This window comes from Telopea speciosissima, chromosome 5, assembly GCF_018873765.1.
Source record: "Telopea speciosissima isolate NSW1024214 ecotype Mountain lineage chromosome 5, Tspe_v1, whole genome shotgun sequence".
Classification (NCBI taxonomy): Eukaryota; Viridiplantae; Streptophyta; class Magnoliopsida; order Proteales; family Proteaceae; genus Telopea; species Telopea speciosissima.
The window spans coordinates 56,534,460-56,557,133 of NC_057920.1; the positions used below are offsets into that span (position 1 = coordinate 56,534,460).

At 42.9% G+C, this 22,674-nt stretch overlaps 1 protein-coding gene across 1 annotated transcript; it reads right to left on the reverse strand.

The window, feature by feature from the left end:
• Positions 1-245: 245 nt before the first annotated feature.
• Positions 246-13,309, reverse strand: LOC122663119. The gene is made up of 2 exons (XM_043858820.1): positions 12,923-13,309; positions 246-326 (listed from the first exon to the last, which is right to left on the reverse strand). Exons 1-2 carry the CDS (start codon positions 13,277-13,279, stop codon positions 246-248), a joined length of 438 nt encoding a protein of 145 aa, XP_043714755.1. The 5' UTR covers positions 13,280-13,309.
• Positions 13,310-22,674: the final 9,365 nt, after the last annotated feature.

Below are 22,674 nucleotides of genomic sequence, written 5' to 3' on the forward strand. Positions count from 1 at the left end.
CCACAACTCTAGAAAGGGACTTGAGAAGAGAACTTAGAGAACACAAGAGAGAGTTTGAGAGAATGAACTTGTATTACTCAAAAGCTTGGATTACAATGCTTGATAGCTCACTTGCTTGGTTGGGTGGTTGGTTGGGTGGTGCCTTGGCCAAATGAGGCCACCTCTATTTATAGGCAACCAAGAACCCAAAGAATACCTAACATATTTACAAGTGTCCTCCATCCAATGGTGAAGAACTTTCTAGCCTAAGAGACTAGAACCTTCCCACCTCCTTTGAGGAGGATTCTAGCTACTTGGAGAAATCTAGATGTCTCCTCTTTCCTTGGCTATTTACAAGGCTTCTCTAGAAGGTTCTCTAGAAATTTCCTTAACCATCCTTGCTTCTAGAGGTTCTAGACTATCTCTAGACTCTTTTCTAAGTGTAGAGAGTTCTAGGCCATAGACTTGGTCTTAGCCCAAGTTTTAAGTTCATGGGCTTGCAAGTTTGGCCCGTGGGCCTTTGTTGGGCGGGCCGTGACACTCTCCCCCCGCCTAAGTTGGCGACACCCTCGTCGCAACCTTCTTGGAGAACTTCTGTATATGGCCTGCATGAACGCATGTATAGCCTCCTCTTATGCGAAGTAGCAACGTCCACTGAGCCACAACTTGAGTCTACCATGTCTCTTCTTGATGACCTCGTATGGGTCAGTGTATCGGCGAGCCTTTTCCTTGGATACCTCCTTTAGCGACTTGTCGAGCACTAAGTGTCTGCCTTTGAAGCTTGTCGGTCGCCTTCTTTTGCTAGCCCTTCTCTTTCTCTTCTTCTTGGTCTTGTTTTTGCAAGACCGGGCCACATCTACCTTCCCTTAGGTGGTGATTGTTTGTGCATCCCTGATGGCCTGATGTCCTTGCATCCATCAAGGACCTTCTTAGTAGGCCCTGCTTCCGCATCTACAATGCCATCTCCCTTAGCTCCAGACGATAAGCCGAGAGTGGAGTCTTTGAGTTTCTTTCCCTCTTCCTCGAGTTGCATCGCTGTCAAGAGCTTAGCATTCTCCTTGGTCCCTGACACCGTTGGGACCATACATGGAGCACCTTCCTTCATGATGCAAACTGTGTTGATGAATGGCATGGGTATAGCCTTAACCCTTCTAAGGAAATCCATGCCCAACACCACTTGATAGTCATCCATGGGCACCACTGATAGATCCACGGTGCCTCTCCGCGTCCCTATTCGCATCTCAACCCTTCGAGCCACGTTTTGTATGGGACGAGCTTGGGAGTTGACAGCCTTGAGCCAACCTCCCTCCTTGGACACCTTAAGTCCAAGCTTCTTTGCCTCCTACGTTGAGACAAAGTTATGGGTAGCACTTGTGTCGATCATGACACGTGTGGGCTTCCCATTCATGTGTACCTACACATACATCAACCCCTTCTGTGGAGTAGTGGCCTTGACCTCTGTCTTGGCCTTGATGGCACCAAGTTGCATTAGGGAACCCATAAGAATCGGCTATTCTTCCTGACTCTTCTTCTCGAGTAGGGCACTTAAGGCCTTCTTCTTTGGACAGTCCCTGGCCCAGTGTGGCCCATCACACAAGAAACACTTGAACTTGGGCTTGAACTTATCCTTTTTGTCATATCAAGGCTTACCCTCCTTGCCTGAAGAGGGCTTGTTACTGCCTTCCTTGGGGTGATGAGCGTCAGAACCTTGGTCTCCTCCACCGTTCTCACCATTGCTCTTTCTTGGCTTGTCTTCTCTTTGGAACTCCATCAATGATTCTGCCGCTACAATGGCTGAAGCAAGGTCTTGCACACCAAGGTGTTGTAGCTCTTGCCCAGCCCAGTTTTGGAGACCATCCATGAAGTTGAACAATAATTTCTCGTCAGTCATACTCGGGACATTGAACGCAAGTGTAGTGAACTCTTTGCCATAGTCTTGAATAGACCCAATATGCTTCAGCCTTTTGATGTTCCTTCTTGCCAAGAAGGTAGCATTCTTGGGATAGAATTGCCTTTTAAGTTCCTTCTTAAAACTATCCCAGGTATCTATGGTGCACATACCTTTTTTGATATCCGCATGCCTTCTGTGCCACCATAGAGTCGCTATATCAGTGAGGTAAAGTGTAACCGTCCGTACCTTCGTTGCCTCGTCATCGAGTGCCATCGCCTCGAAATACCTCTCCATGTGACACAAGAAGTTGTCGACTTCCCGTGCGTCTCTCTTCCCATCGAATGCCTTGGGCCTTGGTGCCTCCACCCTAGGCACGTCACGTGAGGTAGTGGCTCCCCCGGCTGCTGCCCTCCTACACATGGCCCAATCCGCTTAAACTTCATTGATGCGAACATCCATCTTGGCCAACGCTTCCCACAATTGAGTCTTGAAGGTGGCAAACTCCTCCTGTTGGGCATGCACTATGGTGTTGAGACTTGAGAGTGCTTAGTAGGGACTCCTTGAGCTCCCCCATTTGACCCACAAGCTCCTCCTTGAGCTCCACCATGTGGCCTTCGAGCTCCTCCCCGCTTTGCTCTACAACATCAAAGTGCTCCTTCACCTCGGCCATTGCAAACTCCATCCGAGCTATGCGTGGCTCCATAGCACCAACATCAACAGACTTCTCTTTGCCTCTTCGCTTTTCCTTGTTGGGAATGGCCTCCCTTCCACGGGTTTGCTCGTCCATTGCCATATCTAGCCCCTCCGAAGTATTAGGCATGATGTCTCCACAAGTATGCTCCCTCGCAACCGAAGCTCTGATACCACGATTGTCACAGACTTAGACCTCTCTATGCAACCGTGCCGGCACTTAGCACTCACTCTAGCACTAAGTCAGCCTTTCCACAACTCTAGCAAGGGACTTGGGAAGAGAACTTAGAGAACACAAGAGAGAGTTTGAGAGAATGAACTTGTATTGCTCAAAAGCTTGGATTACAATGCTTGATAGCTCACTTGCTTGGTTGGTTGGTTGGGTGGTTAGTTGGGTGGTGCCAAATGAGGCCACCTCTATTTATAGACAACCAAGAACCCAAAGAATACCTAACATATTTACAAGTGTCCTCCATCCAATGGTGGAGAACTTTCTAGCCTATGAGACTAGAACCTTCCCACCTCCTTGGAGAAATCTAGAAGTCTCCCCTTTCCTTAGCTATTTACAAAGCTTCTCTAGAACTTTCCTTAACCATCCTTACTTCTAGAGGTTCTAGACTATCTCTAGACTCTTCTCTAAGTGTAGAGAGTTCTAGGCCATAGACTTGATCTTAGCCCAAGTTTCAAGTCCATGGGCTTGCAAGTTAGGCCCGTGGGCCTTTGTTGGGCGGGCCGTGACATATGGCTCCTACTACAGCCGAATTAATGTGGCTCCATTCTCTTCTCCTTGAAATGGGTTTTCCTGTGCCTACTCCTATGAAGATGTATTGTCATAGCCAAGCTGCCATATATATTGCCAGCAATCCGGTCTATCACGAGTGTACCAAGCATATTGAAGTGGATTGTTACTTTGTTCGGGATGCAGTTTTAAAGAAGCTTGTTGAGACTCCTTTTGTTTTTTCCAAAGACCAGTTGGCTGACATGTTTACTAAGTCTTTGTTAGCTCCAAGCTGAGCATGGGTGATGTATATGCTCCAGCTTGAGGGGGAGTGTTGAGTTTCTAGGGCTATTTTGGTCTTATGGACTATGTCACTGTTCAAGTGAACAGTATCATGAACAGGGTTATTTTAGTCCCCATGTTATTTTTATTAATGATTATTACAAATAGAGGAGGGGCCTGCGGTTAGGCATTTTATTGTACCCGCAGGCAGCCTCCCACGACTTTGATTGTCTCTTCTCTTTCCTTTCTCCTTGCATTGGTTTGGTTGTAGGATTCTGGTTTTGTAACAGTACCCTTGTCCCATCTTTTATTCCTCTTTTAGTTTTATTTTCTTCCAAGTTTACCCCTCCCTCTCACAGTTCCTTTATGTTTCCTTTTTTTATTTTTTGTTCCCCATAATACCCTCTGTCTTTCTTTCTCATTTCCTTTTTCTCCTTTAATTTTATTAGTTTCCAAAATTACCCCTCCCCACCCATTGTTTCACCACATTTCTTTTCTTCTCTTCAATCCACTACCCAAATGAGTCCTGAACAGTGGACCAGAATACTTCTACAAAATGACGAAGCCATAAGAGCCCTTCAAGCAAACCATGAATGGTTGAAGACTGAGTTAAAGCTCCAACAACATTACGAAGTCATAAGAGTCCATTAAGCAAACCATGAATTGTTGAAGGCTGAGTTAAAGCTCCATGATCAGATTTCGACTTAGGCAGTTGAAGACCACAATGAAATCAACGGTCCAATTGAAGAATTAAAATTCCATGATCAGTGTTAAAAGAGAGATGTAGAGAATGCTTGAATGATTAATTCGATCATTCAGGCCCTGTTTATATAGAGAACAGAATTACAACTGAAAATAGAAAGTTAACTCAGTCCTAGTCCTACTAGGAATTCCTAATACAACTAGGAATCCCAAACTAGGACTCGGCTGGGGAAAAACAATAAAAGGAAATAAAAATAAAGAAAAAGAAACATAAATAAAGTGGGACTAACCACCCTAACTCGACTAGGACTAATCCTAGTAAGCTAGGACAGGTAGGACCAATCCTAGTGGAACTAGGACTGCTTACCCCAATCGGGTAAGCAGTAAGCAGCCTATTTCAACACTCCCCCTCAAGTTGAGCAAAGATGTCGATCATGCCCAACTTGACTAAATTGGGATGAAACAATTTTCCAGACAATCCCTTGGTGAAGACATCAGCAAGTTGATCCGCAGATGTCACAAAAGGAATACAAATCAGCCCATCTTCTAACTTCTCTTTGGTGAAATGCCTATCCACCTCAACATGCTTGGTACGATCATGCTGTACAGGATTGTGTGCTATGCTGATTGCAGCCTTGTTGCCACAGTACAACATCATAGGAAGACGAATAGGAACACCAAGATCTTGTAACAACCCTTTAAGCCAGAGTAACTCACAAATACCCTGTGCCATAGCTCGAAACTCAGCTTCGGCACTAGAACGGGCAACAACATTTTGCTTCTTGCTACGCCACGTGACAAGATTTCCACCTACAAAGGAGCAATACCCAGAAATAGACTTGCGATCTGCAGAACCAGCCCAATCAGAATCAGTGTATGCTTATATCCGTAAATGACCATGCGTAGACAAAAGAATTCCTTTTCCAGGAGCTGACTTCAAATAGTGTAAGATACGAAGAACAACCTCCATATGAGAAGAATAGGGATCATGCATAAACTGGCTTACAGTACTCACGGCGACAGCAATGTCAGGATGAGTGTGTGAGAGATAAATCAACTTCCCTACAAGTCTTTGGTACCGGCCTTTATCAACAGGCTCCCCTTCTTTCTCCTTGAGTCGAACAGTAGGGTCCATAGGAGTATCTAAATGATGGCAGCCTAGCAACCCGGTTTCAGCTAATAAGTCTAGGACATACTTCCTCTGAGAGAGAAAAATGCCTTTAGAAGATCTGGCCACTTCAATCCCAAGAAAGTATCGTAATTTCCCTAGATCTTTAATCTCAAATTCTTGTCCAAGGAAGGTCTTCAGTCGTTTGATCTCATCACCATCATTACCAGTAACTACTATATCATCGACGTAGACTATAAGAACAGCGAGTTTTTCACCAGTCCTCTTTATAAAGAGTGTGTGATCAGCATTACTTTGCTTATAGCCCACAGAAATCATAGCTTTGTGGAACCGGCCAAACCATGCTCGAGGTGACTGCTTCAGCCCATAAAGTGCACGCTTCAGTTTACACACTTTTCCTTGGTTTCTGTCACAAGAGAACCCTGGTGGGACGTCCATATACACCTCCTCATCCAGTGCTCCATTTAGGAAGGCATTTTTTACGTCTAGCTGCTGCAAATCCCATCCAAGGTTGACTGCACAAGATAATAACACACGAACAGTATTCAACTTTGCAACAGGTGCAAAAGTTTCCTGGTAATCAATGCCATATGTCTGAGTAAACCCCTTGGCCACGAGCCGTGCCTTATACCTATCCACAGTGCCATCAACCTTCTGTTTCACCACAAACACCCATTTGCATCCAACGGTTTTCTTCCCAGGTGGAAGAACCACAAGCTCCCATGTGTTATTTTTCTTCAAGGCCTCCATTTCTTCCATCATAGCTGCCTTCCACTTTCCGTCTGATAGAGCTTCCTGCCAATGGTTAGGAATACGAACAGAAGAAAGAGAGGAAACAAAAGCATGAAAGGATGGGGAAAGTGAGTTATAAGAAACAACATGAGATATGGGATGCTGCGTGCAAGTCCTGACACCTTTGCGAAGAGCAATAGGTAATTCAGGAGAAGGAATATTACCAGGTAGAGAGGCAGGTTCTAGATCCGGGTTCGGCAATTGGATGGGTATTGGAGCAACAGTTGATTGAACCTGCTTATGTTTCCTTCCATAGGTCTTCACAGTACGATCATCAATCCTCCTCTGAAATTCACTAATAGTCCTTTGGATAGGAGTCTGGACCGGGGTAGGTTGCTCCTCTTGAATAGAGATAGTCTCCCCTGTATAGGAACCTCTCCTTGAGTCGGGGAAACTGGGACAGCCGAACTGGTTCGGACTCGTGGTAAACAGACTGAAGTGGAGGTGGATAGTCAATAGTCAGCACATCTTCACTAACACTCTCCCCCTGAAGAGGTGGGGACACATAATATGAAACATGTTCATGAAAAACAACATCCATGCTAACAAAAGTCCGGCGGGAAGGAGGGTAATAACACCTGTACCCCTTCTGGGTAGTAGAGTAACCCAAGAAAATGCAGCGGAGACTACGTGGGTCAAGTTTACCAGGGGACCTTGTATCCCTGGCATAACAAACGCAGCCAAACACCTTAGGTGAGACTATGAAGGAAGAAGAGCCAAGTAATAGCTCAATAGGGGCCTTGGAAAGAAGAACCCGACTGGGCAGCCTATTAATTAAATAGGCTGCAGTAAGAACTGCATCTCCCCAATAAAGGGAAGGGACATTGCGAGCAAACATAAGAGCTCTAGCCACCTCCAAGAGGTGGCGATTTTTCCTCTCAGCCACACCATTTTGGGCTGGAGTGTCAACACAGCTGGTCTGATGGAGGATTCCATGGGCAGCAAGGTATTTTTGGAACTGACCTTCCGTATACTCTTTCCCATTGTCACTCCTCAAAATTTTAAGAGTGGCAGTAAATTAGGTCTTAATTAATTGATGAAAGTGCTGAAAGCAAGAAAAAACTTCATTTTTTGTATGCATAAGGTATACCCAAGTGAACCTAGAATAGCAATCAATGAAAGTGACATACCACCGATGGCCAGTCAGGGAACCTTTCCTACTAGGCCCCCATACATCAGTATGAACAGTATGAAATAAGGAAGAGGATCTCTTATTAGAAATAGGATAAGTTGAACGTGTCTATTTAGCCAAGACACAAGGTTCACAAAAAAAAACTTCCTTATTACAATCCTTAACTAATGTTGGAAATAAATTTGATAAAGCTCCTAAGGGGGGATGGCCTAGTCTAGAGTGCCATTTATGTATTTCAGAAGAGAAAGATGCCGAAGGTAAAGACTGAGTAGGTGTAGGATCTCCATCAAGCAGGTACAATCCGCCATGCACTTTACCCGATCCAATCGTCTTCCCTGAGTCCAGCTCCTGAAAAACACAGTGAGTTGGAAAAAAAGTCACTTTACAATTTAGGGATTTAGTGATACTGCTAATGGAAAGAAGGTTAGTTGTAAATTTGGGAATATGCAACACAGATGGCAGAGTAAGGGAAGGAGAATAACCAATGGATCCTTTCCCTGAGATGGAGGAGAGGGACCCATCAGCAATTTTGACTTTATCCTTACCAAAGCAGGAGAATATGTATCAAAAAGGCTAGAAGAACTGTCATGTGATCGTAGCACCGAGTCTATGATCCATGAAGTGGATACTACCGATGCACAATGACCAGAAAAGAAATACATGCGGGCAAAGAAGGAACCCGAATTGGCGGCAGACGTAGTAGTAGAGGCAGCGGATATGTTCAACATACGACGGAGAGCCGGAGTTCTTCCGAGAGAAACCGATGTCGGCCAGTAGGAGTTGGGGCTACACTTTCAGTGTGATTGGCTTTGCTTTTAGACTTAGCACGTCCTCGTCTGGCCTCAAAATCAGCAGGCTTGCCATGTAATTTCCAACACTGAGCCTTCGTGTGATATGGTTTGTGACAATGCTCACATTTCATAGGCTCTTTAGTAGTGGTAGCACCAACACTGTCAAAAGAAGTAACTGAAGTGGAGGCAGCAGTCAGTAATGCTGATCGCTCAACTTTGGGAGTAATCATCATGGCAGCCCTTCTTGTCTCTTCACTGTGAACATAAGAAAAAGTTTCCTCTAAAGTGGGGAAAGGAATCTGACCAAGGACTTGTACCCGGATAGGATCATAATCATCATTGAGGCTAGCCAGGAAATCATAAACCCGAAACTTATCAACATAGGAATGATAGGCAGTGATGTCAGTAGTAGTAGTAGGTGAAAACCTAGCATAGTGATCCAATTGCTGCCATAAACACTTGAGGGCAGCATAGTATTTAGTGACAGACAGCTCCTGCTGAGTGGTATGTTGGAGTGTCTTCCTAATGTCATACACCTGAGCATCATTACCTGAACGGCCTTAAGTTCCCTTGACAGCAGTCCAGATCTGAGTAGCAGTGTCAAGGAGTAGATATTGACTGGAGAGGTTAGTGGTCATAGAATTCGTAATAAAGGACATCACCATAGCATCATTGGCAGCCCATTTAGTACGGGCAACACCTTCTTCAGTAGGCTGTGTGGTGGTGCCAGTAAGTTGGCCACTGAGTCCCCTACCAGCCACAGTCAAGGAGAAAGATCTGGCCCAGATGAGGTAATTTGATCCCTCAAGTTTAATAGCTGCAGCATAAGGGAGAAATTCTGTCCGCGGCTGAGAATCAACTCCAGAGTTGGCCGTGGTTACATCTGAGTCCCCCATATTGCAGACAAAACAGTATAAAAATTGAAAGATGAGTCCCTTCTGTAGCAACAAGAACCAGCCCTAAATAAAAATCGATAGTTAGGGTTTTGAGGAAACCCTAGAAGAGAAGTCGATTGAGATTCAGGGGTCTTCAAGTCGTAAAAAAAATTGCAGAATCTGTCTTCAAAGTTGATGCAGATCTGTGCAACAAACTCAATGGTAGGAAGAGAAACAGAGACAGCAGCTGTCCAGAAAAACCTGCAGTGTTGGATCCCAAGAAAACTAGCCTGTAATTGTAAGAGAATCTGATCTTCAATAAGGGAGAACTCGAAAAAAAATTTGCAGAAGTGTGGGCAGCAGCTATCGATCAAAGAACTTCTTAAATCATCAATTGCTGAGGTGAAAAATTAGGGCAGCATCTACAAATCACCTCATTAGATCTGCCCTAAGTGGAGAAAAAACCAGAAAAAGTGAAGAGAGTTGAGTGGGGGGGGGGGGGAAGATGGAGATCGAGTGATAATGGAAGGAGGGTGGTGGGCTAGGAACCAGGCTAGATCTGAGAGACTAGCTCTGATACCATGTTAAAAGAGAGATGTAGAGAATGTTTGAATGATTAATTCGATCATTCAGGCCCTGTTTATATAGAGAACAGAATTACAACTGAAAATAGAAACTTAACTCAGTCCTAGTCCCACTAGGAATTCCTAATACAACTAGGAATCCCAAACTAGGACTCGGCTGGGGAAAAACAATAAAATAAAAAATAAAGAAAAAGAAACATAAATAAAGTGGGACTAACCACCCTAACTCGACTAGGACTAATCCCAGTAAGCTAGGACAGGTAGGACCAATCCTAGTGGAACTAGGACTGCTTACCCCAATCGGGTAAGCAGTAAGCAGCCTATTTCAACAATCAGATTTCGACCCAGGCAGTTGAAGATCACAATGAAATCAACGGTCCGATTGAAGAACTGAAATTCCATGAACATATTTCATCTAGGCAATGTTATTGGCCGATGAACATCAAGAAATCATGGCGGTTGATCCATTTGAATATATGCTTTCCCATGGTTACTTCAATCAAGAATTTCGGCTCGTGGATTTTATACAAGTTGGACGTGGATTGATAGTTGACGTTGATCGCATGATTGATTTTCTCATTCTAGAAAACTCACGGACAAGTTTTTCTGAACTCCGGGAGAATTGATGCAGGAGAAACTTGGACTGGGCTGACCCAACTGATGCACTACCTTGAACCAACCCAAATTGATGCAGATAAGTCACATAATGGGCTTATTTTATTGGAAATAAGCCTTGGGTGGGGTTATCTATGCATTGGGCCTTTGATTCCATGTGTTTTCTTTGTAATGGGCCACTTTAATGGGTCTAAAATGTAGGTACAAGGGAGGCATACGGGATTAGGCTTAGTAGTAGTCTAGGTAGTTAAGTGTCTTTTCATATTCCTAGGCAGATTTATTATTTTTCTTGTTTCTAGGTCCTAGGTTCTTGTTTATTGTTCCTAGATGCATGGGGGGATGTTTCCTATGTAATGGGTTGGGAATACCAACAGTCCATTACTTGCTTACATGTATCTAAGGGGTTTTTGGAACTCCTTCCTCCCTTATAAATTCAAATCATGGAAGGCTGCTTTGGCACTCCAGAATTCTTCAAAAAAAAGACTTAGTCTTCTTCCCTTTGAGAACATGCTTGTGAGTTTATCAAGTGGGATCAAAGTGGGACTCCTTCGATCGTGACCTCGGTGGGACTCCGACGGTTGGACAACTAGTGGGACTCTAGGCTGCCAAAGCTATCTTTTACTTTCTGTTTATCTTCTCTTAATTTTAACTTCATCTATCATCATCATCTCCATCATCCATTTCCTGCAGCCACCCTTCATCAACCTCCATCATACCTACCCATAACAAACTCAAACCAGATTCAAATCAGAATTCTCTTCCAGATTCGATCTTGGCTTGCTTACCCTCTCGGGTTTGCATCAAAACCTAGTTGCGTATCCAGATGGAGATGAACCGGATCCAAATATAGTTTTATTTTGGTAGCTATTTAGGTTTTTATTATTTATTTTATTGGGATAATTATGTAAGGAGATCTTTTAATTTGGGTGGGATTAATAGGATGAGTTTTAGTAAGTTTTAAATTGTCTTTTTGTTAAGAGTCCTAGAGTAATTGTTTCCTTTTTAAAGTCTTTTATTTTCTTATTTATTTGGTTGTAACAAACGTATTGGAGAGATATTGAAGAGAATGAATTGAGTTTGTGGCGCTGTGTGTGTGTGTGCACTCTTCTTCCCCCCCCCCCCTCTTTTCTTCTTCTTCTTCTCACGGTTTCTTCTCTTTCCCCCTGCTAATCTGATTTCTTTCTAACTTCTCTTCTCCTTCCCGGTCCTCCATTAGACTCAATTCCTTTTTCTCATTTCATTACAATCGACAACATTGGGGCTACCTACCAGTCCTCATTGACAGTGGCACGGTTGTTCTTCCATGCAACATTGCCACCACTCCTACCACTAAACCACCCAAACCACTCTCACCCTCCCTCCTTTACCATCACTCTTCTCCTAGTCTACTGTCTACTGTGACAACATTGGGGCTACCTACCTTGTTGCTAACCCCCTATGCACAGATAAAGCACATTGAGATCGACTTCCACTTTGTTAGGGAACAAGTCACTGCAAAGCGACTTTATATCCGATTTGTCCCCAATCAGGATCAGATTACCGACATCATGACCAAAGGTCTCTCCGCGCCTCGCTTTCGGACACTAAGAGCCAAGCTCACCGTTCAACCTTGCCCACTTCGCTTGCGGGGGCATATTAAGGAAAAATCTCCACAAGCCACGTCTGCCCTTGGAAATAGGTCAAAGACCAAGTCAAGAGCATTAGGTTCCAAAACCATTGTAACTTCAGCTTAAGCTTATCAGTAGTTACTTGTATCTCATCTCTTTGTAACTACCAGCAAATCGATATAAGCAAGGCCATACCCAACATAAGTTGGTGTGGAAAACCATTAAACTCATCTCTGGTTTTAAGTTTCACACCAAAAATATGGCAAATAAAATCTACATTTCATAGATATTTTGGACAGAAGGGGAAATAAAATTCAGTTGTCATATTTAGTATGTTTTTTTTTTATGAAAAAGAAAATATATAACTGAAAAGAGGATGTACATAAGGTTCCAGAAGGTTAACAGAATAATCAGAAAAAGCCTTATAAACTAACGTTAAAAGCCTATTTTTAAGGGCATTGTCCTTTAAACATTTAAAACTAATACAAGAAAAGTGATCTGTGAGATCTGCCAGTTCCAAAAAGTTAGATAAAACACCCGAGTCATACTAAGTATGTTGTAGAGTTAGTTACGCAATCATTCATCATAATGATTGAAGAAATCTTTACACTTTGCTTTTGTTCCAATTTTACTTCACTTCATTTCACTCTACTCCAAACCAAACTAAACGAGGCCTTAGTCTTTTCTGTTGTGTTGTGATATCAGTAATAGAAAACTTCTTTTCCGTAACAAAAAGAGGGGGAGATGAAGGATTACAATTTGGTTAACAAATGGTCTGACTAATAAGAAAAATATGGTTTTTTTTTGGGGGGGGCGGGGTGGGGGGGAGAAAAATATCATTAAACCAAGCTCACTGACTGAATACAATGTCACAGGAATGGTTGTTTCAAATCCGCAGGAAGGATTGCAATTTGGTTAACAAATAATGCCAAAAATCCAAGAATATATGGCTTGTACATCAGCAACAACAAAGCTACAGACCATCAGATAGTGTGCCCATATCATGTCTGACAAAATGCCCATGACAGAAACAAGCAAACAACACTATAATTAAGCAGTTTCAGAAGAAGCCAGGAACCAATTACTATAAAGTGAAGCACAAGAGAAAAAGTACATTACAGTACATATACATTACCTTGGTACCAGGGGCCCGTTGGTGGAGCTCCTCTTCAGGGATAATGACAGGCCATGTTTCACCGGCGTCGCGAAACATTTGCTCGGTCTCAAGGTGCTGACCCTTCTCCAGAATCATAGTCCTTATGCTCTGGGCTGAGGTGGAAGTCGCATCGATCACCTCTTCAACACCATTCACGAATGTTACTGTAATCTGAGGAGGATGGTCGTCCGTTCGTCGCTTCACCAAAAGCTGACATGCTGGATTTGACTCCTTCGCCGTGCGAGCATTACATTGTGCCAGAAACTCCATGCACGCAGCGGTTCGCGTGTCCAGTGCATTGAACTCAATCTTCACCTTCGATAGAAACTTCAGCATCTTTCTCTTTCTCTCTATCTTTCGTTTTCTTTTTCTGAAAAATGAAAAACAGAAATTGAAATGTTACTTGCCATTTGGAAGTTGAACTTCCTCTCTCTCCCCCACACCTGAAGTCAAATAGATACAAGTCAATAATATAAACCATTAGATGAGCATCTTTCATTTGGTTGCCATTCTTACTGTAGGCTCACTCTGTGCTACTGAGCTACCTTAACATAAGTTACTGACATCGTTGATTCTTATTCTGGAGAAGAGTTTTCTGTCTGTGAGTGGCCCATAGTTAGTAAGTTTGGGAACAGCAATAATACAGATACGGATACGTACGACAATTAAACGGACTAGATGGCAATAACACTTTTCAAAAATCGGCGCAATATAACGTGTACAGCAATGATACTATAAGTGTTTAACACGGTTGTTTTGTAAAAATCCGGGAGCAAAAATACAGGCATATATTCACTATGCAATAGGCTTGTACACCTAATAAACACAATAATAGCACTTGCTGATGTACCCAGACTTATAGTTTGATGGAGCTTAGAATGGCCATCAAAGGGATGATTGATGCACATTATTATCAACTTTCACATTACAAATTTAAACCTATGTCTTAGACTTCATTATCAACTTGGTGGTATTCATCAAATTAGTTTGTTGCATTCCTTGTCACCTTAAAATGAATTGAATAGAATACTACATTATAATCTTAATGACTATTGCTCAAATCCCTGTTGAAGTCCAAAATAATAGTTCAAAAGAAAACATTATTTCAGCTAAATAGAAGAAAACATTATTTAAGCTAACAACAGTATTGCGACCACAATGAATGTTAGCAGAACAAAGAGAATTGTACGGGCAAAAACTTAACTAATTCCTGGTTGAAGAAGAAAATAATTAACACTGGAAACAGCATTAATGTAGTCCTAGATAGAAGATAAGTCTACAAGGAGCCATGTGAAAAAGGATCATATAAGCTACTGGTTTGGAGGGGCAGATTTGAGGAAATTGGGTCATTTCAAGGGTTAGACTTAGGATCTTGGAGTTGAATCTTATAGGGTAAAGTTGGGCAGGTTTGGGGGGATCTATAAACCAAGTTTGAAGACGTTTGAATGAAACTTTCAAAAAACAGAAATTTAGGGTTTCAAATTTCGGGTTTTGGGGAAGAAGGAGATGATGGATTCTAGGGCTTAAAATGGGAATTAGGGGCAGGCGTTCAGGTCGAGTTTCCCTAAGGCTGAGAACAGCACTCGGCCAAGGTTGGGTATACTTTGGATGGCTGGAAGTGGTTCAGGCAGAATTGGGGTTCTTTGGGTTCTAATGGAATGAGGGGGGTTTGAGGTTTAGATTCTAGGATGGGGTTGGGATTGCTGCCGAGTGTAAGGGAGATGGTAAGGGAGCTATGGTTGAAATATTAAAAGGTTTTTGACGGTGGAAATGGTTCAGCTGGAATTTTAGGATTTCGGCAGCTTGGGGAGAATGGTAGTTTTTAGGGTTTTGCAAGAAGGAAGGGGCTGAAAGTTAGATCAAGTGTAGGGTTGGGTGAGGGGAGGCTGTGATGGAAGCATGGATGGGTTTTGATGGTTGAAATAAAGCTGGAAATGATATTACAGCAAATGATGAACACTTACTGATTTGAAGATCTTCAAAGGCAGCAGCAGTTTGAAGATGATTGTGTCTCCCGAATCCCGATCTTAACAGATGCAAAGAGTCAATAAGAGTCCACCGATTCTTTCACCTTGAGATCCACAAGGCCTCCTTGAAGTTACTCTCAAGGAACACTCACAAAGGGAGCTAACAGCAGCAAGGTTGAAACAACAACAACAGTGGGCAGCCTCCCACGATTCACTTAGCTAATAATAATGGCCAAAGGCCCAAACCGTAATACAAGCTAAGTAGATCCTCTAAGGACCAATAGAAATACAAGATCCTCTAAGGACCAATAAAAATAGAAAACATAACTTAAACTGAATCAAAGCTGAACCAAAGGTTGAACCAGTTTGGTTCAACTTAAAACATAAGAAAAAACACTTTGCTAAAAAACTAAGTATGGAAAGCAGAAAATAAACAAAGATTAAAAATAACTAAGGCCTAATCTTAGGGCTGTTTTATTTGTGGATGCTTGGATCTGCATCAACTCTCCCCGACTTAAAAACATTCATCTCCGATGAATGGGTGAAGTCCATGAAACACTCCCGCAACTCGGGGCTAAGCTTCTTGACGTCATCAATATGACTCCAAGTACTGTTGTGGCTTGAAGAAACTCTTCCTCGAATTTTGCAGTGATGGGGGGGAATCAACATATGAGTGGCAACTTTAACAATTCCCAAACAAAATTCTGGTTGCTTGTAGACTTTAGGGGTGTAGTCTTCAAGGCGTGGAGCTGGCTCTTAAAAAAATCATTGTGGCATAACGAACTCTATGTGCTCGACCTCTGAATCAATATCAACCAGGAATGTCGTATGCATAGTCTTCATCATTGGTAACCTCCTCGCCTAGGACTTGAGGCACAAGTTGTACCTCTTCAAGAACAGCATCTTGAATGCAAATGATTTCTTGTGGAGTGTTCTCAACCACCTCATCATTTTCGGCTGTTTCAGCTTTGTCTACTTTGACTTCCTCAACATAGATCTCTTTCACATGTTGACCTTCCAGCTTTGAAGCTTCAAGCATTGTCTCTTCTTTTCCATCACAATTCATTGTGATCACTTCAGCTTTATCTTCAACGGGTGCTCTCTCAATTTCCTTTGATAATGGAAATTTGCATTCAGCGGCTGATTTAACACTGGTGAGGTCAGATTTCCCACACTCTTCAACTTGCAAACTGGATCCCATTGATGGAGGCTTCAAGTTGTCTTCAGAATTGAAGGCCTTTGGTCGAAGGGAATTGAAGTGACCTTGTTGTAGAGCTCTAGTTGCCCGTGGTAAGTATTTTCTACTTAAGTCTTCCTTCATCTCTGCCCAGTTAATAGGAGCTTTGCCTTCATACTGAAGATTCCTCTCAGTAGTTCTCCACCACTCAAGGGCTGGCCCCACTAGATTAGCACGGGCTAACCTCATCTTTCCAGACTCAGGTAGATCATACCAATTAAAATAGTCATCTAAAGCAATCAACCAATCACAAAATTCCTGGGGACCTGATCTGCCATCAAAGTCTATCAACTCATACGCCTCTGGAGGTCTACGATGTTTCCTGTAGCCTCTGTATCCTCTGTTCCTGACTTCACCGTGATCTCTGTGCCTTTCTCTGTATTTTTCAGTTCTGCCCGTGGTTCTATGCACCTCTGAATGGACTTGAATTCTGTTCTCTTCAAGTGGATTGTTGCTGCCCCTAGCAGGGGTAATCCTTTGCCCTTCAAGAGGATTGTTGCTGTCCCTAAAGGATGCAATCTGCCACTGCCCAATAACTTGCAATCTGTCATGAAAAGACTGCTGATTTGCCGAAAGTTTTTGGAGCATCTCCATGATAGCAGCCATATAGGATCGGGTGGGGGTGGTAGTGTTGGATCCACAACTGAGATGCCATGTCCATCCATGGCTCTGATACCAATTAATGTAGTCCTAGATAGATGATAAGTCTACTAGGAGCCATGTGAAACAGGATCATATAAGCTACTGGTTTGGGGGGGCAGATTTGAGGAAATTGGGTCATTTCAAGGGTTAGACTTAGGATCTTGGAGTTGAATCTTATAGGGTAGAGTTGGGCAGGTTTGGGGGGGATCTATTAAACCAAGTTTGAAGACGTTTGAATGAAAATTTCAAAAAACAGAAATTTAGGGTTTCAGATTTCGGGTTTTGGGGAAGAAGGAGATAATGGATTCTAGGGCTTAAAATGGGAATTAGGGGCAGGGTTCAGGTCGAGTTTCCCTAAGGCTGAGAACAGCACTCGGCCAAGGTTGGGTGTAGTTTGGATGGCTGGAAGTGGTTCAGGCAGAATTGGGGTTCTTTGGGTTCTAATGGAATGAGCAGGGTTTGAGGTGTAGATGCTAGGATGGGGCTGGGGTTGCTGTCGAGTGTAAGGGAGATGGTAAGGGAGCTATGGTTGAAATATTAAAGGGTTTTGATGGTGGAAATGGTTCAGCTGGAATTTTAGGATTTTGGCAGCTAGGGGAGAATGGTAGTTTTTAGGGTTTTGCAAGAAGGAAGGGGCTGAAAGTTAGATCAAGTGTAGGGTTGGGTGTGGGGAGGCTGTGATGGAAGCATGGATGGGTTTTGATGGTTGAAATAAAGCTGGAAATGATATTACAGCAAATGATGAACACTTACTGATTTGAAGATCTTCAAAGGCAGCAGCAGTTTGAAGATGATTGTGTCTCCCGAATCCCGATCTGAACAGATGCAAGGAGCTGAGAAGAAGACCTCCCGATCTAAAAGAGTCAATCGGAGTCCACCGATTCTTTCACCTTGAGATCCACAAGGCCTCCTTGAAGTTACTCTCAAGGAACACTCACAAAGGGAGCTAACAGCAGCAAGGTTGAAACAACAACAACAGTGGGCAGCCTCCCACGATTCTCTTAGCTATTAATAAGATGGCCAAAGGCCCAAACCCTAATTCAAGCTAAGTAGATCCTCTAAGGACCAATAGAAATACAAGATCCTCTAAGGACCAATAAAAATAGAAAACATAACTTAAACTGAACCAAAGGTTGAACCAATTTGGTTCAACTTAAAACATAAGAAAAAACACTTAGCTAAAAAACTAAGTATGAAAGCAGAAAATAAATTAACATTAAAAATAACTAAGGCCTAATCTTAGGGCTGTTTTATTTGTGGATGCTTGGATCTGAATTGAGCATACTCTTCAAACAGAGCAACAAGACCAAAGCATCAATATCAGAAAAAAGCTTCTTCACAACCAAAACTATTCAAGCCTAGAGGATAAGAGCCATTGAACAGAATAACGTTTCAGATCATTGAATTAGATATTATAGACCATTCAAATCAATGAAAACCATAGAGAAGAATGACGAATCCATTGAACCTCAGATCATGAGTTGATTGTCAGTTCATACTTAGTCATTCACATATAGATGGGAGTAGGTTTTAAACTTCTCCACTACATCAAAGAAAGATGGTAATGATTTAATAATCAGTGATATTACTAAGTTAGATGGCTTTGGAGAATTGTGCCACATCTGCAATGATGGTCCTCCAACTGCATCTTAATCATGTGTGTTTGGGGGGAGGGTAGGAAGCTCGATGAAACAAGGAATGCAAGTTTTGTTTGGTTACTTTTGTCTAACCAATCCTTGAAGTGAGTTCAGACTCAGGTTCTGAGTCTGATCCTATCTCTTCTTCTATGTACCTCTCACTTTCGACTTCCTCTTGCCCATTTATTGCTTGGCTCTCATCTTCCTCCAGAGAATCGCTAAAAATTTAATCCGAACAACTTTCTGAGCACTTCAACATGAATTCATCATTGTTCATCTCTTCCATCTCTTGTTTGTCTAAGCAGAAACTTAGAGCACACCCACAGACAACTCTCTCTCTTCCTCTCACCTTAGAGCAGACTGCATGCAACCCTATCTAAAATCCTAGAAACTTCACTAATCTAGACAGATTTTCCATTTGAGGGATTTCAAGTTGAGAGATTTGAAAAACATACTGAGAACAGAGAGACTTGCTGGCCGAAAAGAGACAGAGAAGAAGAATGGAGCACCGGGGCAGGGGCTTAACTCAATGGCATCAGATGGAGACTCTGTTAGATGTGTATAGAGTTGTAATAAGGGTAGTTCTGGTACTAGTCTTGTTACTAGTTACCTTATTATGTAATTCTGTATTTTCTTCTTTTTTACCTTTTACCTCCCTAGGGAGTGAGTTGTAATACTTTAATTTATGACTTTGAAGTAACATAGATGTGTGGAGATCTCTCTCACACACACAACCATTACAACCGAAATATTACTCTTCCATTCTCTTGCTCTCTTTTTATTCTCTTCCTCTCCACCATCTTCCTCCTCTTCTCTTACCTACATCCTTAAACTAAAATCCAACTTGGTATCAGAGCCAAAGGTTTGAGAGTCGTATCATCTCTATTTTCCTCATCTTTTTCCCTCTCTTTGAGATCCTAGAACTCAAGGGATTTCAAAGAAGAGGTTCCTATGTAAATCCTTTGCAAAAGAGGTATGAAGTAGGTTCTCTATAACCTATTTAGGTGATTGAGGATGATTCTTGAGCTACTTTGGAGCTCCATTGAAGCTGTTTTGAAGTGAACCAAGCAGTAGTTAGGGTTTCCGCCACTCAAGAGCGAAGGCCATGTTTCTCTCATTCTCGGCATGTTTTTGGAGCTTGGAATAGCTCAACAGAATCGTATAAGGGTCCTCTATATGCTCCAAGTGTGCCTCCTTGATGAATGAAGGTACTGTCCAAGCATAGCTCGTTTTGTGGATCTGCTCTTCCGCCCGTATTTCCGCCGTTGAGTTGAATCCATGGATCAGGTCCATTTCAGCATGGGTTTGGTTGTTGGACCAGCCTACTAGGATCGTATAAGGACCCTAGTTATAGTCTTCGTGTTCTCCTTTGATGGATGAGACTCCTCTTTGAGTTCTACTCAGTTTCGTGGTGTTGTTTCTCGCCCGGGTAAACCCGATAATGCTGCATTTTCCTTGTTCTTGCATTTAGGGTATATTGGACCTCTTGTTTGATTGAAAAGTGATGATGAATATCTGCATTTGAAATATTGGGGCTTGTTTAAGCTGTTTTATCTCTTGAAGAGTGTGGGAGTGAAGCTTTGTTGTGCTGGAATCTTTGTCTTTAAGCTGGCAGCTCTGTTTTTGTGTGTTGGGATAATTTCCTTGGGTTGAGTGTGCACTCCCCTTGCTGGTTGTTACCTGTCTATGGTCAAGTACTCTTTCCCATACACTATGGGTGATACATCTGCATCTGAACTTGGTTCGGCTACCTCACAGCCTCTTCCCACTGCACCTCAAGTTGTTTATGAGAGTGTGCCTACACAGATCTCCTTTGTAAAACTTGATGGCACCAATTATTTGGATTGGTCACACTCCGTGAGGCTGTCACTAAGAAGCAAACGGAAACTTGGGTACATTACAAGTACCATTAAGGCTCCAGAGCCTAGTTCACCTGGCTTTGACCAATGGGAGGCCGACAATTCTACAGTCATGACATGGCTGATCTTCTCTATGACACCTGAGATTGGGCGAAGGTTTATAAGAAAGGAGACTGCCAAGGCCATCTGGGATAGTGTTGCACAAACTTTTGATCGAGTGGGTGACTCTGCCAAGGTCTACCAGCTTCACCAAAAGATTAACTCCATGAGGCAGGGTGATAGGACCATTTCTGAGTACTACAATGCCTTCCTTAGCCTTTTGGAAGAATATGACCACTACAGGGATCTCCACTTGAAGGACCCAGAGGATGAGGCCAAGGTATATCAGACTCTTGAAAAAGAGTGTGTCTTTACCTTACTTGGTGGTCTAAACCATGACTATGAGCCCATCAGGCTTCAGATCTTAGGTCGGTCTCCCTTTCCATCTCTTAGTAAGGTCTGTAGTTACTTACAGAGTGAGGAGACTCGGCGTGTTGCTATGGAGCCTGCTTCTATATCTTCTATTGAGAGGTTAGCCCTCAACTCCAATTCTTCCCGAGACACCCGTGGAGGTGGTAGAGGCCAAGGGCCTAACCGAGAGGTAGCCAATACAGTGGAGACAGTAGGTGCTAGTGGAGTTGGTCGTGACCGGTTTAAATGTGATCATTGTGGGAGAACTGGCCACACCAAGGATAGGTGTTGGTCTCTTCATGGTCGTCCTCCTGGCACACGTGGTCGTGGTGGCCGTAGAGGGGGAGCTCGAGCTCACTCTGTGATGACTGAGGCAGATACTACACAGGATGACTCTGCCTTTATGGATACAGTGGTTCGCCGGGTCATATCACAGCTTAGCACATCTTCTACACCTTCTGTAGCCAGTTCCTCATCATCCTCCGCTTTACAGGTCTCTACTTCAGCCTCTACTACAGCCCAGTCTTGGGTCATTGATTCTGGTGCCACTGACCATATGACTGGTACGTCACATAATTATGATTCCTATACCATTTGCTCTGGTAAGGATAAGGTTAGAATAGTTGATGGCTCCCTATCCTCCATATCTGATAAGGGTAGCATTCCTGTCACTTCATCTATTTCTCTTACTTCAGTTCTTCATGTTCCTAACCTTACAGTTAATCTTTTATCTGTGAGTCACTTGACAAAATCTTTGAATTGCTGCATCACCTTTTTCCCTTCTCACTGTCTTTTTCAGGATTTGGTGACGAAGAGGATTATTGGTAGTGGACGTAAAGAGCAAGGCCTTTATCTTTTTTATCCTTTTGTGTCTACAGCTCAGTCTTATGTGTGTGGCCGTAATGATAGTAGTTCTATGGCGGCTGTTTTGTTATGGCATCGTCGTCTTGGCCACCCTTCTTTTGTTGTAATAAGGAAACAGTTGCCTCACTTATTTTCTTCTGTTGCTTCTTCTCATGTTTTTCAATGTGAATCATGTATGTTAGCCAAACATTGTCGTTCCTCTTATCCATATCATGGTAATCGAACTGCAGCCCCTTTTCACATTGTGCATACTGATGTTTGGGGACCTTCCCCTACTACTTCTTTATTTGGCTTTCGTTATTTCGTGTCATTTGTTGATGATTTTTCTCGTGCTACATGGACTGTTCTTCTGAAACATAAAAGTGATGTTTGTGATGCATTTCAACATTTTTATTAGATGATCCTTACCCAGTTTGAAACTCGGATCAAAATTGTTCGGTCTGATAAAGGGGGGGAATACATGTTTGGTAGCCTTCAAACCTTCTTTACTGATCATGGCATTATCCATCAGCTTGCGTGTGTTGACACCCCCCAACAAAATGGGGTTGCTGAAAGGAAAAATCACCATCTATTGGAGGTCACCCGTAGTCTCTTGTTTGGCATGCATGTCCCCAAGACCTTCTGGTCTGCGGCTCTTCTTACGGCCTCCTTCCTCATCAATCGCATGCCTACTAAACTTCTTGACTACAAATCTCCCTTGGACATTCTATCTCCTACAGTCTCTGCTTTTTCTCTTCCTCCTAAAGTCTTTGGATGTCTTTGTTATGTGCATGTTAATAAATCACATCGCACTAAACTTGATCCCAAAGCTCTCAAGTGTCTCTTTCTTGGGTATTCCTCTACTACCAAAGGTTACAAGTGCTATCATCCCTCTTCTAGCAAGTGTTTCATCTCCAAAGATGTGACCTTCCTTGAGTCTGTCCCTTTCTTTGCACCCTCTCAGCATCCTCTTCAGGGGGAGAATTGTGGTAGTGAACAGGCTGATGATCTCCTTCATTCCTCCCTACCTATCTCTCCCTTTATACTTGACATTGGTAAGCACAGGGCTGTGGGTGCAGATGTGAATACAGATCCG